Raw genomic sequence first — 15,808 nt, forward strand, 5'->3', positions numbered from 1 at the left:
CTTTGATTTGTTTACGTAGTTCATAATAAGGCGGCATTGGCTATGTATTGTAAACATAAAAACAGCGTCACTTTGGGCACTTGAAATTTCGTACAGAAACCAAAGGAAATTCGGGTGGCATTTTTCTTGAAAGTCTAGTAGAAAGAAAAGAATGATACCTAAATAAAATGCTCCTACCTTTGCTCCCTACGCGAATACAAGGAATCCTCCAACTATTTGGCTTGAGTAATAATGTTTGAGCATCAATATCATATCCATCAACCAAAAAATTCAAATTTACGTTTGAATTATTTAAAATTATGGATTCAGTCATCGTCCACACGATCGATTTCTTTAATGTGTTCGACAAAGATTCCTTTCTTTTGCTACATGATGAGCAAAGAAAGATGTTCTTAAATTGTTTAGCCATCCATCTATAAATTTCCACAAAGATCTTGAAAATAACCCATCAACCAAATCTTATTTCCTTCGATATCCAAGGCTCACTACCGTACAGTTAGACCCAATCCAATGGCTTCTAATGCACCGGCCTTGAAACGGTCAGAATCGATGGCAGAGAGCATGCCGGAGGCACTGAGGCAAAGCCGGTACCACATGAAGAGGTGCTTTGCTAAGTACATTGAAAAAGGAAGGAGATTGATGAAACTTCAACACTTGATGGATGAAATGGAACAAGTTATAGATGATAAGGCTGAAAGGACTCATTTACTTGAAGGGTTGCTCGGTTACATCTTGTGCACAACTCAGGTTTAAGAATCAAATTTGATATTATTACAATTACAATCTCTCTTACATATGCTCTGCGTGTAGTATAATTATATTTAACTTAAGTTTCGATTATATTAACTAAGAGATATCTCTTTCAACACTATATTGTTAGTACATGCACATGACGGTTGATGAATCTTTAGAATAATTTTAACTAAACTAACTCAGTTATTCGTCATTGAGTTTTACCAACGAGCATTCGGAACGAAAAATTTATGGCGGGTACATATTGTGCTAAATTTTCAGGAAGCAGCTGTAGTTCCTCCAAGTGTTGCTTTTGCCATCAGGCCTTCTCCTGGATTTTGGGAGTATGTCAAAGTCAATTCTAATGATCTATCGGGTGAAGAGATCACTGCAACCGAGTACCTGAAATACAAAGAGATGACAGTGGATGAGACTTGGTATTGACATACGTATAACATAAATCATCTTTTATTTGGTTTTTCCCCCTGGCATACCATAGAATCTACTTGTAGCAATTTAATGCATAATGAGGTCGATTCGAAGCATTTTTAAAAAAAGTCATAAAATTTGATGTATGGTTCATTTAGCATGAGATGAGTCATGAGTACCAACATGGTTTTAAACTGCAGGGCAAATGATCAGAATGCATTGGAGATTGATTTTGGAGCAATGGACTATTCTTTACCTCATTTGACCCTGTCTTCTTCTCTGGGAAATGGAGTTGGTTACATCTCCAAATTCCTTACTTCAAATCTGAATAACAAAAGCTTGGAAAGTGCACAATCTCTGGTGGATTATTTACTCTCCTTAAACCACCAAGGAGAAGTATGAAATTTCATTTTAGTGCACAACTTTTCATGAGTTTTACCTTATGTCCTAGTACTTTATTTCTACAAGAAAGAAACAATTCGGAGTAGTTGCCAATGAAGCATATAACAGGACCTTACCCAAATCTGGGCATATTAGACTTAACTGATAATAACGCTGACACAGATTCGGTATTAAACATACTTTTGGCCCTGGATTTGCAGAAACTCGTGATAAATGAGACCCTCAGCACAGTCTCAAAGCTCCAGGGAGCACTTATAGTTGCTGAATTGGCCCTCATGTCGCTACCCAAAGACACACCTTATCATAGCTTTGAGATGAGGTGGAAGTGGAACTATCAAATCATCCCAACATTCTTCTTAATTTTTCCAACTTTTGTTAACTCCAACCTTGATTCGGAAAAAAACGTACGATTATATATTTTATAATCAAATTCAGGTTTAAAGAATGGGGATTTGAGAAAGGATGGGGGGACACTGCTGAAAGAGTTCATGAAACAATGCACTCACTTTCAGAAATTCTGCAAGCTCCTGATCCATTAAACGTGGAGAAAATTTTTGGCAGGCTTCCGATTATCTTCAACATTGTGTTGTTTTCTGTTCATGGATACTTTGGTCAGTCCGATGTTCTCGGGTTACCAGATACAGGTGGACAGGTTGGTAAAATGGAAATGCATGTATAACATTTTCAAGACAAGAATATCCCACAACCGTTCTTGAGTTTAATGATTGAAATAATAGTTTTCGAGTGAATAAAATTTACTCCAATGCTCAAGTTCCTATTTCTTCTTTTGAACAGGTAGTTTATGTTTTGGATCAAGTAGTAGCTTTGGAAGAGGAATTGCTGCTAAGAATCAAGCAGCAAGGTCTTAATGTGAAGCCTCGGATTCTTGTGGTGAGTAGCAGAACTCTGAACATGGGAACATAATCTAGGGTCTAAACTTACTGTATTTGGGGGCAACCTTTCCTGCTCGCCTGAGATGAAATATTTTTCTGAAATACGTAAGAATGGATCAGAAAATATCAACATAGTCGTTACCTGTGATGCAGGTGACTCGACTCATTCCTGATGCAAAGGGGACTAAATGCAACCAGGAACTAGAACCAATTTTCAACACCAAGCATTCTCACATTCTTAGAGTGCCATTTAGGACAGAAGATGGAATCCTCCGACAATGGATTTCTCGGTTCGATATCTATCCATACCTGGAGAGGTTTACTCAGGTTTGGAATCCCTTCTCGCCCCATAGCTGAATCCTCCTCCCTTGTGTGTTTGTCTGTGAGTCATTTTGCAACTTGTTTTTTTCGATCTTTTGGTGTCAATTCATTATTTTACAGGATGCTACGAACAAAATCATTGAAGTCATGGAAGGAAAACCAGATTTAATAATTGGAAATTACACTGATGGAAACTTGGTGGCATCTCTTATGGCTAGAAAACTTGACATAACACTGGTACCAAAAGCTGATCCCTTTTATTTTGTTTGAACTATAAATATTTATTTACCAAAGCGCACACCAACACGACTTGAATCGAGCATGGGAACCTCATTTTGGAACAGGGAACAATTGCACATGCTTTAGAGAAGACAAAGTATGAAGATTCGGACATGAAATGGAAGGAACTTGACCCAAAGCACCACTTTTCTTGCCAGTTCACAGCCGATTTAATTGCCATGAATAGTGCAGATTTCATCATTACAAGCACATATCAAGAAATCGCGGGAAGGTATTCATGTCGAAAGAAATTTTAACTTCGACACTATTTAGAGTCTGAAGATTACATTTGATTTTTGGATAAAGACTAAGGCTTATGTTGGTGAAAACTTCTCCATATTTCAGCAAAGATAGGTCGGGACAGTACGAAAGCCACACTGCATTTACACTTCCAGGGCTGTATAGAGTTGTATCCGGCATCAATGTTTTCGAGCCGAAATTCAACATTTCTTCTCCAGGGTCCGATCAATCAGTATATTTTCCTCACACAGATAAACAAAAACGGTTTATGAACTACAGTGCTGCTATTGAAGAGCTTCTCTTTAGTAAAACTGATAATGATGAGCACATGTGAGTTTTGAGTTTCCTGAATACCTACATGCAAATATGGATCATTTGGTTGTAATTACTCTCGTTATTTCTTTCGAAAACAGTGGATATTTAGAAGACCGGGAGAAACCTATAATTTTTACCATGGCAAGGCTAGATATTGTGAAGAATATCGCTGGACTAACAGAGTGGTATGGCAAGAACAAAAGGCTTAGAAGCTTGGTAAATCTTGTCGTCGTTGGTGGTTTCTTCGACTCTTCAAAGTCGAAAGACAGAGAAGAAGCAGCAGAAATTAAGAAGATGCATCTTTTAATAGAAAATTACACGCTTAAAGGACAAATAAGATGGATAGCAGCTCAAACTGATAGACGAAGAAATGGTGAGCTCTATCGTGCCATTTCAGATACAAAGGGAGCTTTTGTCCAACCGGCTCTGTATGAGGCATTTGGACTAACGGTGGTCGAAGCCATGAACTGTGGATTACCAACTTTTGCAACTAATCAAGGTGGCCCAGCTGAGATAATAGTCGATGGCATTTCAGGATTCCACATTAATCCTAACAACGGAGATGAATCGAGCAACAAGATTGCTGATTTCTTTCAGAAGTCGAATGAGGATCCTTCTTACTGGAACAGAATTTCGGTCCAGGGGCTGCAGCGTATAAACGAATGGTAACTTTTATGTCAACATATCGACTACTATGTTTCACATAGAGTTAATTAGTTGAAACAGTACATTTCAGGAGATTAATTGTGGATTGCGAATGAATACTGACTTTTTTTCTCGGATTTGTTTGAAGCTATACATGGAAGATATATGCGAATAAAGTTCTGAATATGGGCTGCATCTATAGCTTCTGGAAAAAGTTGCACAAAGCTGAGAAACAGGCCAAAGGGAGATACATACAGACATTTTACAATCTTCAATTCAGGAGCTTGGTATATTATTTCCCTTCAAAACATGCTTTATTTTTGGGGAACTGTTGATTGAATTGTCTCGACTAAGCAAGTCGATCCTAACATGTAATAAAAACCGATGATAATTAGGTGAAGAATGTATTGATTAAAAAGGATGATGAAACTCCTCAACAAGGGGAAAAGGAGAAGCCGAAACAACAGATTTCAAGAAGGCGTTCCCAATCCCAGTCCACTTTGCAAAAGTAAGATTTGAAATATCAATGCTACATTTTTTTTATTAATCCGAATTTTAGTATGGTTTTTATGTTTATCGTGGATTCATAGGTTGTTTCGATCTTGATCAAGGTGTTTGAGAAGATGGTGGTAAAGATAATGGCATCGATAATCTGAAGAATGGACTCTTGGATAGTTGGATTCCTTCACAGGACATTTATACAAAAGATGTTGTACTACCAAAAAAAAAAAACAATTATTACCGAAAACTGATATGTAAACTAAAAAAATAAAGGTCAGAAAAATGAAGATTTATTATATTTATTTTTCCTTTTCTGTCATTTCTTCATCAGTTGATCATAAATCCACGTTCATAAAAAAATCAAAATCATATATTATAGAGCTTAGACAATTCAACCTCTTTGGTTACTTTTAAAAACCCAAGTACATGCAACCATTGATCACACCTCTTTAATCTATGAACAGCTATTGTATCTGGTATGAGATCATGTGAGCATCTTCCATTAGTTCCAGGATAGTCATATATAGCTGGTTTGTTCGAAAACCGGTTCTTCGCCTTCTTCCCGGTATTCAGCCATGTTGTGAAATTTAAATCAATCACAAACTGCAGACTTCACACGAGCATTCAAGAAACGCAAAACACTGAATCACCGAAAAATATGATCTGCACAATTATGTAATTCGATAAAGAAGAAGACTCAAGAATTATAGTGGTTCGGCTTAAAAATGCCTACAACCACTTTAGAACTCGGAGCAAAGCTTTATTGATGAATCACGAGAACAGTACAATATTACAGACTCTTTTAAGCAAGGTGAAGAAGATGATCTATCTCGCTAATCGATCACTCAACTGTTTATATATCAGATAACTGAATCTAATATCCAGTCCACTGACCTAATTAGCCCAGCCCAATGGCTTGTATCCTAAAAGGCCCATCCTTCTGTTCCTTAGTCCAAGTCAGTTGTTTATTCTTCCTTCATCACTTAACATTGGAATATGCTGATCAAAGTTTCAACAAATCTCCCCCTGATCAATATTCCAATATCTCCTCTGCTCCTCAAGTTCAATGCACTTTTCTGTTCAAGGAGGTTTACCAACTTTAAGTAGAGCTAGACAGCGTTGAAACTTGTCTCCAGCTACTACTTTAGTTAGCATATCTGAAGGATTGTCTTCGGTTGCTACCTTCTTGATATCGACTTTTCCACTTGCTATTACGTCCCGAAAGAAATGAAGCCTCACATCTATGTGTTTAGTTCTTTCATGGTGTATAGGATTCTTAGCTAACTGGACTGCTCCTTGGCTGTCACACCATACCGAAGCTTCTGCTTTCTTGCCTTCTATTTCTTCCACTATGCCTTTAATCCACAACGCCTCCTTAAAGGCTTCCGTGGCAACTACACATTCTGCCTCAATAGTTGAAAGAGCTACTATGTGTTGAAGGCTTGCTTTCCAGCTTATTGTGTTACCATAAAGAGTAAAGACATAGCCTGTTTGTGACTTTCTTCTGTCTTGATCACCAGCAAAGTCAGAGTCCACATACCCTTCAACATTTTCTCTTTCACTCCACCTGTTAGTGTAGGTTAGTCCAATATCTTGTGAACCCTTCAGATACCTTAGTATCCATTTAACAGCTTGCCAATGCTCCGGTCCGGGATTGGACATAAATCTACTGAATAAACTTGATGCATAGGCAAGATCTGGACGTGTACAAACCATTCCATACATTATACTTCCTACTGCATTGGCATATGGTATTGACTTCATTTCTTCTATACCATCCTCTGTTGTGGGACTTTGCACAGCCGATAGCTTTATATGAGCTCCTATCGGTGTTATAACTTGTTTGGCTTGTGCCATGTTGAACCGATTCAGGACTTTATTGAGGTAATTGCTCTGTGTAATGTGTAAAAATCCCTTTGATCTGTTTCTCTTAATTTCCATTCCCAGAATTTTTGATACTTGACCCATGTCTTTCATTTCAAACTCAGTGGCCAGTATTGCTTTTAGACTGCTTATGGTACTCTGTTTGTTGCTTGCTATGAGCATATCATCAACATATAAAATCAGGTAGATTACCCCATCACCTTGAGCATGTTTATAATAGAAACATGCATCATAGCAGCTTCTTCTAAACCCATTTTCTGTCATGAATTTGTCAAACCTAAAGTACCATTGTCTCGGTGCTTGTTTGAGGCCATATAGGGATTTTTTCAGTAAGCACACTTTATCCCTGTCCTTTTCCAGAGCATATCCTTCGGGTTGAGTCATGTAGATTGTCTCATCCAAGTTACCTATGCAAGAAAGCTGTCTTAACATCCATTTGTTCTAAATTAAGATCATAATGGACCACCATTGACAGCAGAATTCTTATTGATGTAAGTTTTACTACCGGAGAGAAAATTTCTTTAAAGTCTATGCCTTCTAGTTGTGCATACCCTTTAGCAACTAGTCTAGCTTTGTGTTTGGGATCCATAACCCCTGGAATTCCTTCTTTCAGCTTGAATATCCATTTGCTATCAATGATCCTTTGATTCTTTGGTTTTTGGACTAGAACCCAGGTGTCATTCTTCTTCAAGGATCTCATTTCCTCATCCATAGCAAATTTCCACAGTTGACTTGTGTCACTGCCCATAGCTTCATTGTAAGTTCTTGGTTCGTTGCTCATGAAGTCTGCTGCCGACATGAGTGCATATGCAGTAACTTCATCATATCCAAACTTTTCAGGAGGCTTTACAATTCTTCTTTGTCTATCCCTGGCTAGCTGGTAATGGCTTAAGTCATCTTGTTCATTTAAATCTTCTTCTTCAATATGAACTTGTGTAGCCTCTTGCTTTATCGTGGATATAATTTTTTCTTTATTTCCAGATGTTCCAAGATTTTCCTCATTTTCGTCTGTACCTCTGTCCTTTTCTGTAACACTTTGAGAAGGATTCTCTTCCAACATCTCTTGTTCATTGAAAGTCACATCCCTGCTTATAATGAGTTTAGACTTATCTCCATCCTTGGCCCAACATCTGTATCCTTTGGTTTCATCTGGATATCCCAAAAAAATACACTTCCTGGATCTTGGTTCAAGCTTTCCCTCATTCACATGTACATAGGCAGGACAACCAAAGATTCTCAGATTTGAATAATCAGTTTTCTTTCCAGACCACATCTCCTCTGGTGTTTTGAAACTTAGTGCAGTTGATGGTGACCTGTTGATCAAGTGTGCTGCTGTAGAAGCAGCTTCCCCCCAAAAACTCTTTCCTAAGTTTGCAAACTTTAACATGCATCGGACTCTTTCTAAGATGGTTCTATTCATCCTTTCCGCAACACCATTTTGTTGAGGAGTGTGTCTAACTGTCCGATGTCTTGCTATGCCATGTTCTTTACAGTATTCTGTGAATTCATGACTGAGGTATTCAAGTCCATTGTCAGTTCGGAGTCTTTTGATTCTTTTTCCTGTTTGATTTTCAATTAAAGATTTCCATTGCTTGAAGGTTTTGAAGGCTTAACTTTTCTGTTTTAGGACATATAGCCACACCTTCCTTGAATAATCATCAATGAAGGTGATGAAATATTTGGCTCCACCTAGTGTACTGATTGTTGCAGGCCCCCAAATATCCGAGTGTATATAGTCTACTATCCCTTTGGTTGTGTGTTTGGCAGTGTCAAACTTTACTCTAGTTTGTTTTCCAAACACACAATGTTCACAGAAACTCAGCCTATCAACTTCATCATTACCAAAAGCACCTTGTCTTTTTAATTCATCTATTCCTCTTTGGCTCATATGGCCTAGCCTCAGGTGCCAGACTCTAGTCATATCAGGTAGAGTTTATGTGGCTAAGCTGGTAGATGGGGAAATTGTATGACCCTGAAGCACATATAGACCATTTTGCTTGATTCCTTTCATAATGACCAGCGACCCAGAACTCACCTTCATTATTCCACCTTCTGCTTTGTAGGAGTAACCTTTGCCATCTAAACTTCCAAGTGATATTAAATTTCTCCTCAGTCCTGGTACGTATCGTACATCAGTGAGTGTTTTACATATGCCATCTTTCATTCTGATCCTTATAGATCCAATACCAGCAATGGTGCATTCAGCATCGTTACCCATTACCACTTTACCTCCTTCATAGTTGTTTAGTTGCACAAACCAATCTTTATTTGGAGTCATGTGGTATGTACATCCTGAGTCTAATATCCAGTCTTTATCGTTATGGGATGTTGAGACTGTTAACACCTCAGAACTTTCATACCCATCAGATAGCATTGCAAGATCACTTGTCTCATTTTCATTTGCTTTTCCTTTGTGTTTTCTCTCGGGACAGTCTCGCTTGAAGTGACCTTCTTTATGACAGAGAAAACACCTCAGTCTTGTTCGTGATTTAGATCTAGTTTTACTCTTTTTTCTGTATGAATTTAATCTTTTTTCTGGTCTACCTCTCATCATCAATCCTTCGCCATTTTCTTCATTCTTAGTCTTCCATTCTTGATTTTCTTTGGCCTTGATGGCAGTCACTACTTCATCAAGAGATATATTATCTCTTGAGAACTTCATTGTGTCAACTAAGATCTCATAAGATTTCGGTAATGAATTCATGATCAATATCGCTTTGTCCTCATCTTCAATATTGATTGCAAGGTTTTCCAATGCGATAATGATCTTGTTGAATTCATCAAGATTGTCTTCAATGGTTTTTTCTTCCATCATCTTGAATCCGAATAATTTCCCTTTGAGATGGATTCGGTTGTAAAGTGTGTTTGTCATGTATAGCTGTTCTAATTTTAGCCATACTCCTGCTGCGCTGGTTTCTTTGTCAACTTCACGTAGAACACGATCACTTAAATGCAAAATCAGAGTGATATACGCTTGTTCCAGGATCTCTGCTTTTTGATCGGGTGTGAGTGTTGATGGCAACTGTTTTTCCCCTTCAAGAGCTTTGGCAACCTTCATTTGTACCAGTATTGCTTTCATCCTCTTCCGCCATATTGAGAAATCTGCCTTGCCATCAAATCTTTCAATCTCTACGCGAGTCATTCCCATTCTTGATAATGTTGCCTCCGTGAAGCCCCAAGAACCTGGCTCCGATACCAGTTTGTTGTGAAATTTAAATCAATCACAAACTGCAGACTTCACACGAGCATTCAAGAAACGCAAAACACTGAATCACCGAAAAATATGATCTGCACAATTATGTAATTTGATAAAGAAGAAGACTCAAGAATTATAGTGGTTCGGCTTAAAAATGCCTACATCCACTTTAGAACTCGGAGCAAAGCTTTATTGATGAATCACGAGAACAGTACAATATTACAGACTCTTTTAAGCAAGGTGAAGAAGATGATCTATCTCGCTAATCGATCACTCAGCTGTTTATATATCAGATAACTGAATCTAATATCCAGTCCACTGACCTAATTAGCCCAGCCCAATGGCTTGTATCCTAAAAGGCCCATCCTTCTGTTCCTTAGTCCAAGTCAGTTGTTTATTCTTCCTTCATCACTTAACATTGGAATATGCTGATCAAAGTTTCAACAAGCCACTTCCCGACAAGCTTATCCTCTGGTCCAAAAGTATCGTTTTTAGGAATGAAATATCTCCTTATCCATTTAAAAAGATCCCAAGATAGCACAAATCCCATACTCGGCATGTAATTTACGAACGGGTTCATACTAGGACAAGGGATCACAAAACCATAGAAGGTGTCATTTCTTGGCAATGGATAGAGCGAAAAGGCTAGAGGTTTTAGCCGTAGATGCACATCGTCATCGGATTTCATGACATGGTCATATCGGGTGGAGAGGACTCTTGGAAGCGTGGAAAGTATGTGTAAGTCTTGCCCTGATTCATGTTTTCATGACAACTGAGGATGATTATGTCTTTGAAACTCGTGAGATACAAGGATTCTTTGTTCGAGTTTTGTGAGGTTGCAAAAAACAAACTTGATGTCTATTTTGGCGGTGGGAATGGATTGGGTTTGTGCCGTCGATCATAGGTGTCGGGACGGGCGAGGATTCCAATCAAGAGGGTGAGTTGAGTGAACGAGAGAGGGGAGATGTCGAAGATAATGAAGAAGGTTAAGAGCAGAATTACTATGGAGACTAATGTGGCTTGAATTAGCATTCAACGTAGCTTAATTCTTGCAAGGAAACGTAGTTCAAAAGAGTATGTGTGCATTTTTTTATCTAGCAAACTACTCACTCGGAGATTGATGAAAAACTGTGAGTTACTTGGGAAGACACGGTCAAAAAGGGCATTTTCATATGCTTTATCAAGATGTCTTCTGTCAGATTGCAAAGGATTTAATTCGATAGATTGCGAAATGGAAAAAAATACTCTGATTTGATCGATAAAATTATATATAAAAAAAATGAGAAAGATACATGACAAAAAACACTTTCTTTCTTTAATTTATTTTCTTAAATAAATATTGAAAATTTAGTACTGCAGTCAAGTAATATAAAATTATGATTAAGTATTTGATCTAGAGGAGTATCCAACACTCAATGATATTTCAATTGGCAATCTAAGATTGGTGGATCCATGGCAGTGGAGATGTCTCTGTTGCACATTTCAGGGCCAATGCTCACAATTCCTTCTCCCTGAAATAAATTGAAAAATAGTAATTTGCTTGCCCGTAAATATAATCTCACATCATCGTATTATTATATATCTCGGTGTCATATTTTTAAAAAAAAATTTGATTTCACGATTTAATATAATAAAACGAATTTTTTTTTAGAAAATCGATGTATAAAATATTAAATGTATATTTTACCTTAGCAATATTTCTGAAGTAAGTGAACGTGTAATTTGTAGATGGAAATAAAGTTTGGATTAGATCCGCCAGGACTAAATGGGGCTGAGAAATGGCTCCATCGTACCAATCTGCATCAAAATAAAATATTTAGATCATAGATTTTACTCAATGTATATCGAAAGATAACAGTTATGTGCATGTTCCCTCGTAATAATAATAATAATAATAATAATAATAATAATAATAATAATAATAAAACAAAACCAAAAGATTAAATATAATTCATTTACGTATTACATATAAAAGTTAAAGGAAAAAAAAAAATACCTAGAATAAGGGAATTTCGAGTTCTTTTGTCATATCTCCACAGGCTTTGATTGGACATGAAGGCAAAGCAAGATTGATCATCGACATTCAAATTTCGAAGAAAAGTGGAAGCTGTGTAGGATTGTGGATCATTAGTATAGCTTTCGTCGATCACCACGTCCACGCTCTAATAAATAATAAGATAATAATAATTTAAATGAATGATTATTATTTCTTTGTAAATTATATATATATATATATATATATATATATATAAAATAAATAAAATTAAACAATATATAATAACAGAGTTACGCATAGGATAGCCTGAAATGCATCCAATTCATCGAGCACTGAGACGTTATATGTTACTTTATTGATGGAAGAATGATCAACGTTTTCCCCACCCGAATCCTCCACGTACTGAATTAAATAAATTTAAAATCGCATTAAATGCATAATGCAATGCCTCTTAAAAATGAAATTAATTATATGTATACCTTTAACTTGTACGCCTCTTGCGTGAAAGACCACACCCCCTGCACCTCCATCTCATCATCACAATAAAATTATTCAAATAAAAAATATACAAGGAAAGAAGTTGTTTTTTACATCCTCAATATTGATTCTTTGTGTTATCAATAAAAAAAAAATAAAAGAAAATAGACTAAAATTGAAATTCGATAAGTTTGGACAAACAAAATGACCAAATTTACAATATTACTAAAAAAATAAAACCGATTTAATAAACCATAAAAAAAGAGTAATCAATGATGTTACATCTGTATAGGCCATCCAAGCCACCACTGGTTTGAAAGTCGACCCTTTCTTGTTGACCGCAGCCTTACTTAGGCACAAATAATTCTGTTTAATCTACAAATTATAATTAACACCGAAAAATCATATACAACCATCACAAGCATACATACATACACACACACACGTGTACTTACTGCATCGTAAACTTGATTTGCTCTCGTCTCCATATTTGCAAACACTCCCAAATATTTTATCCACTCCGCTCTCTGTCAGCCAACACAAAACTCCCAAAAAATGTATATGTTCTGGTGGCACCTCGAAGTTACATATAAGAATTGAATATAATATATATACATACCTGGAGAGGAGCTTCCTCATCCATGGGTAGAAAAGTTGCCAAATTACACGAGGATTGCGCGTCATTATTATTGATGAAATGGGCCTCAAATTGATTAAATTCGGTATTGTTGATGAGTTGAAGTTGGCCTTCACTGTACAGATTCAGTACACATTCCGAAGCCACTGAATCTGATGTAATGCCCATTAAACTTCCAAGTAATCCTAACAGCTGCATGCATGTCCTTACATATTTATATATATATATATAATACTTAAACATTAAACATAGCAAGAATGGCTTACAGAGTTGGGGATCTCACCTCCAAAAAAGAAACTGCGAGAATAAACAAAATAATTTATAATATATTAGAATATGAAATGACATTGTTTTCTGTAAAAATAACGAAAAACAGATGGACATACATATTGCCTATCTTTTTTTACTTTAAAAATGTAAAGGTTGGTTATTCAGGGAAAAAAAGTTTAAATTATTGAGATTGAAAATGGAATTAGCTTAAATATTTAATACTTACCTGGAAACTGGTTTCGAGTATCTATTGAATAGTTGGTTAAGGGAATGACAAAGGATTTTATCCTTGGGGAGCAATATTTCGTCCTATTTATTGCCATCTTCGAATTTTTCTGTGGAAATTTAAGAGACCATATCCCCATTCATAAGTTACTTAACAAATAGAGACCAATGAACGGTACACTGAAAATTTTACAAGTACTAAGGCACTGTTTAGACAAGTAAATTTTACAAAATGTTTTAAAAGTTGTTCTAAGAATAAATACGTGGTTTTACAATTATTTTATTACAAATGTTTTTAGAGTGGAAAGGTTGTTTGGATGAGTATTTGAAAAAACGATTTTATACACAAAAACAATTAAGAATGTGTTGAGACAACTATACTATAAAAAGTTTAAATCTCATTAATTAACACGTTTTTTTATTCTAAAAAAATAAAAAATATATACATCTCAATTATTTTTTAAACACTATATTTGGAGAACACTTTTTTTAAAAAAAAAAAAATTACCCAAACACATATTTTAATCAGTCTTTCATTTAAAAATACTAAAACATTTTTATGCCTACCGGACCAAAATTATTTTAGCTATTTTCCCTTTAGTACTTTAGCACACTGTACATATTTTTTGTCTTTCAAAGAGCGATTGAAGAAACAGAGCCTTTTTTTTTATTAAAAAAAAAGGTTGTCAAGCTTGAGTCTTTAGTTTATATAGAATCTGATTCTAAAATCACATTGGACCTAAATTAACTCGGATTTGGAGTCCGAGTTAGCTAGGTTGAGATATCGTGGAATAAACTCTACAACATGTCTCTTTATCCACAGAATTCTAAATAAACTCCTTATAATTTGTATTTTAAGGCCGTAGAAATACGTACGCAACCATATATACACACACACACAAACATATATATATATATATACCTGAATGAGAAGATAACTCTTTCCATCAAGTCCATTCTTGATAACTTTAAAAGTCTGCCCATAATATACTTGAAAGTTTATAGCATCTTCCACCCGTGAAATGTTTCCGACTTTCACCCTCGGAGCAGAAGCAGCATTGATCAGGATTCCAAAATTAATTAAGAAACAGGCGCCGAGATACACCAAAAACCTTGAAAACATTATTATTGCAGGCATGGCCTGACAAATGCCAACGAAATTAATGACCCTTTATAATTCTTCCCTTTGATCTCTTTATATATATACAGGAAGAATATTTCTGTAACCAACAGCATTAATTTATTACAAAGAGAAAGAAATATATAGAAAAGATCAAACCAGTCCACCAGTGTTTGTGTATGCTGAAACGCATGCAACCAACCCCGTTCTTCTTTGCTTGTTGAAAGGGCATCTTTATGATTGCGCATACTTTTATGGAATGTAATGACTCAGAATATATATGGTGGGTGGGTCATCTGGAGTACTTTAATTTGTGTCATGTAATATATAATATATATATATATATATATATATATATATAAAATAATAATTTAGATTAGTTCAAATGTACTCTAGCTCCAAATACAATTTAATAGGAGCTAGAATGCATTATGTGACAAAGAGTAGTTGAATTTGGCATGCATCTGCAGCAAAGAGTCGTGGTAGTTAATGACTAATTCATTAGTTAAAGGGCAGCCCGTGAATAGAAGTTGCCTTATTTCCTCTTGTCATCTCCCAAATAATCTTGAATATATATATATTGTTGCAGCATCAATGCATGTGCAACCAACCACTACCACTTTATTAATTTTCCCGAATAAAGCATTATAATCTTTTGTAAAAATTTATTACAAACTAGTAAGGGAAATAAAGAGAATATTGTCGTGCTTGTGGTTGTTTGTTTGGTAAGAGCTTTTCACTTTGCTCTCCTAGCTAATATATATTTTTATGTGATGTAATGTAAAAAATATATTAATCTCCGTTATCCCCACATTTGAAAATTCTCTCATCGGATTTCTGGTTTTGTCGACTCAAAACTGACACCCACAACATCTACTTGATATATATAGTTTGGTGATATGTTGATCATGACTTCAAAGTGGGTATCTACTGCTTTCGTTAATCAACCAAAGAATTTATAAAGCAGATTAGAAACAAAACAATGTAATCCTCATATATCTTGGGGGTTTTAAGTTTGTATTTGGATGGGAAGATTTCAAACCGAAGAGTTTAAAATGCATGAATGTTAAACTTGGAGAATGAATTTGAGATTGAAGAAAAATATACTTGAGCGACACAAAGATTTCAAATCCTTGATTTTAGTTTTCAGCCAAATGAATAAGATAGATTTCAGATCCTTGAATTCAAATGCATTCTAAAGTCTTTTCACAAAAGTTCAAGTACGATCAGTTAAACGGTAGTTAGA

The 15,808-nt window shown here is 35.8% G+C and overlaps 2 protein-coding genes across 3 annotated transcripts; one reads left to right on the forward strand and one right to left on the reverse strand.

The window, feature by feature from the left end:
- The first annotated feature begins 433 nt into the window (after positions 1-433).
- Positions 434-5,076, forward strand: LOC142505888 (sucrose synthase 5-like). 2 transcript variants are annotated; one of them, XM_075619029.1, is made up of 14 exons: positions 434-747; positions 1,015-1,169; positions 1,362-1,557; positions 1,764-1,882; positions 1,999-2,215; positions 2,359-2,454; positions 2,610-2,783; positions 2,898-3,014; positions 3,122-3,288; positions 3,402-3,626; positions 3,710-4,276; positions 4,405-4,543; positions 4,652-4,764; positions 4,847-5,076. In XM_075619029.1, the coding sequence occupies exons 1-14, from the start codon at positions 511-513 to the stop codon at positions 4,860-4,862; spliced, it is 2,538 nt and encodes an 845-aa protein (XP_075475144.1). In that variant the 5' UTR covers positions 434-510; the 3' UTR covers positions 4,863-5,076. The 2 variants fall into 2 exon arrangements, with proteins under 2 accessions (XP_075475144.1, XP_075475143.1); XM_075619028.1 differs by having other exon boundaries at positions 4,868-5,076.
- A 6,126-nt stretch (positions 5,077-11,202) lies between these two features.
- Positions 11,203-14,729, reverse strand: LOC142505627 (uncharacterized). Its single transcript, XM_075618692.1, has 11 exons — positions 14,365-14,729; positions 13,444-13,552; positions 13,231-13,244; positions 12,930-13,139; positions 12,766-12,837; positions 12,593-12,685; positions 12,313-12,351; positions 12,128-12,235; positions 11,834-11,999; positions 11,525-11,634; positions 11,203-11,348 (listed from the first exon to the last, which is right to left on the reverse strand). Exons 1-11 carry the CDS (start codon positions 14,578-14,580, stop codon positions 11,250-11,252), a joined length of 1,236 nt encoding a protein of 411 aa, XP_075474807.1. The 5' UTR covers positions 14,581-14,729; the 3' UTR covers positions 11,203-11,249.
- Positions 14,730-15,808: the final 1,079 nt, after the last annotated feature.

This window comes from Primulina tabacum, chromosome 10 (assembly GCF_025594145.1).
Source record: "Primulina tabacum isolate GXHZ01 chromosome 10, ASM2559414v2, whole genome shotgun sequence".
Lineage (NCBI taxonomy): Eukaryota > Viridiplantae > Streptophyta > Magnoliopsida > Lamiales > Gesneriaceae > Primulina > Primulina tabacum.

Excerpts from the sequence above, each read along its gene's own strand:
- LOC142505888 (XM_075619028.1), top strand. The coding sequence starts at position 511 with ATGGCTTCTAATGCACCGGCCTTGAAACGGTCAGAATCGATGGCAGAG. Across the intron at positions 748-1,014 it reads ACATCTTGTGCACAACTCAG|GAAGCAGCTGTAGTTCCTCC; the intron begins GTTTAAGAATCA and ends CTAAATTTTCAG. Across the intron at positions 2,784-2,897 it reads ACCTGGAGAGGTTTACTCAG|GATGCTACGAACAAAATCAT; the intron begins GTTTGGAATCCC and ends ATTATTTTACAG.
- LOC142505627 (XM_075618692.1), bottom strand. The coding sequence starts at position 14,580 with ATGCCTGCAATAATAATGTTTTCAAGGTTTTTGGTGTATCTCGGCGCC. Across the intron at positions 13,553-14,364 it reads AGAGTTATCTTCTCATTCAG|AAAAATTCGAAGATGGCAAT; the intron begins GTATATATATAT and ends AAATTTCCACAG. Across the intron at positions 12,352-12,592 it reads CTTGGATGGCCTATACAGAT|GGGGTGTGGTCTTTCACGCA; the intron begins GTAACATCATTG and ends ATGGAGGTGCAG.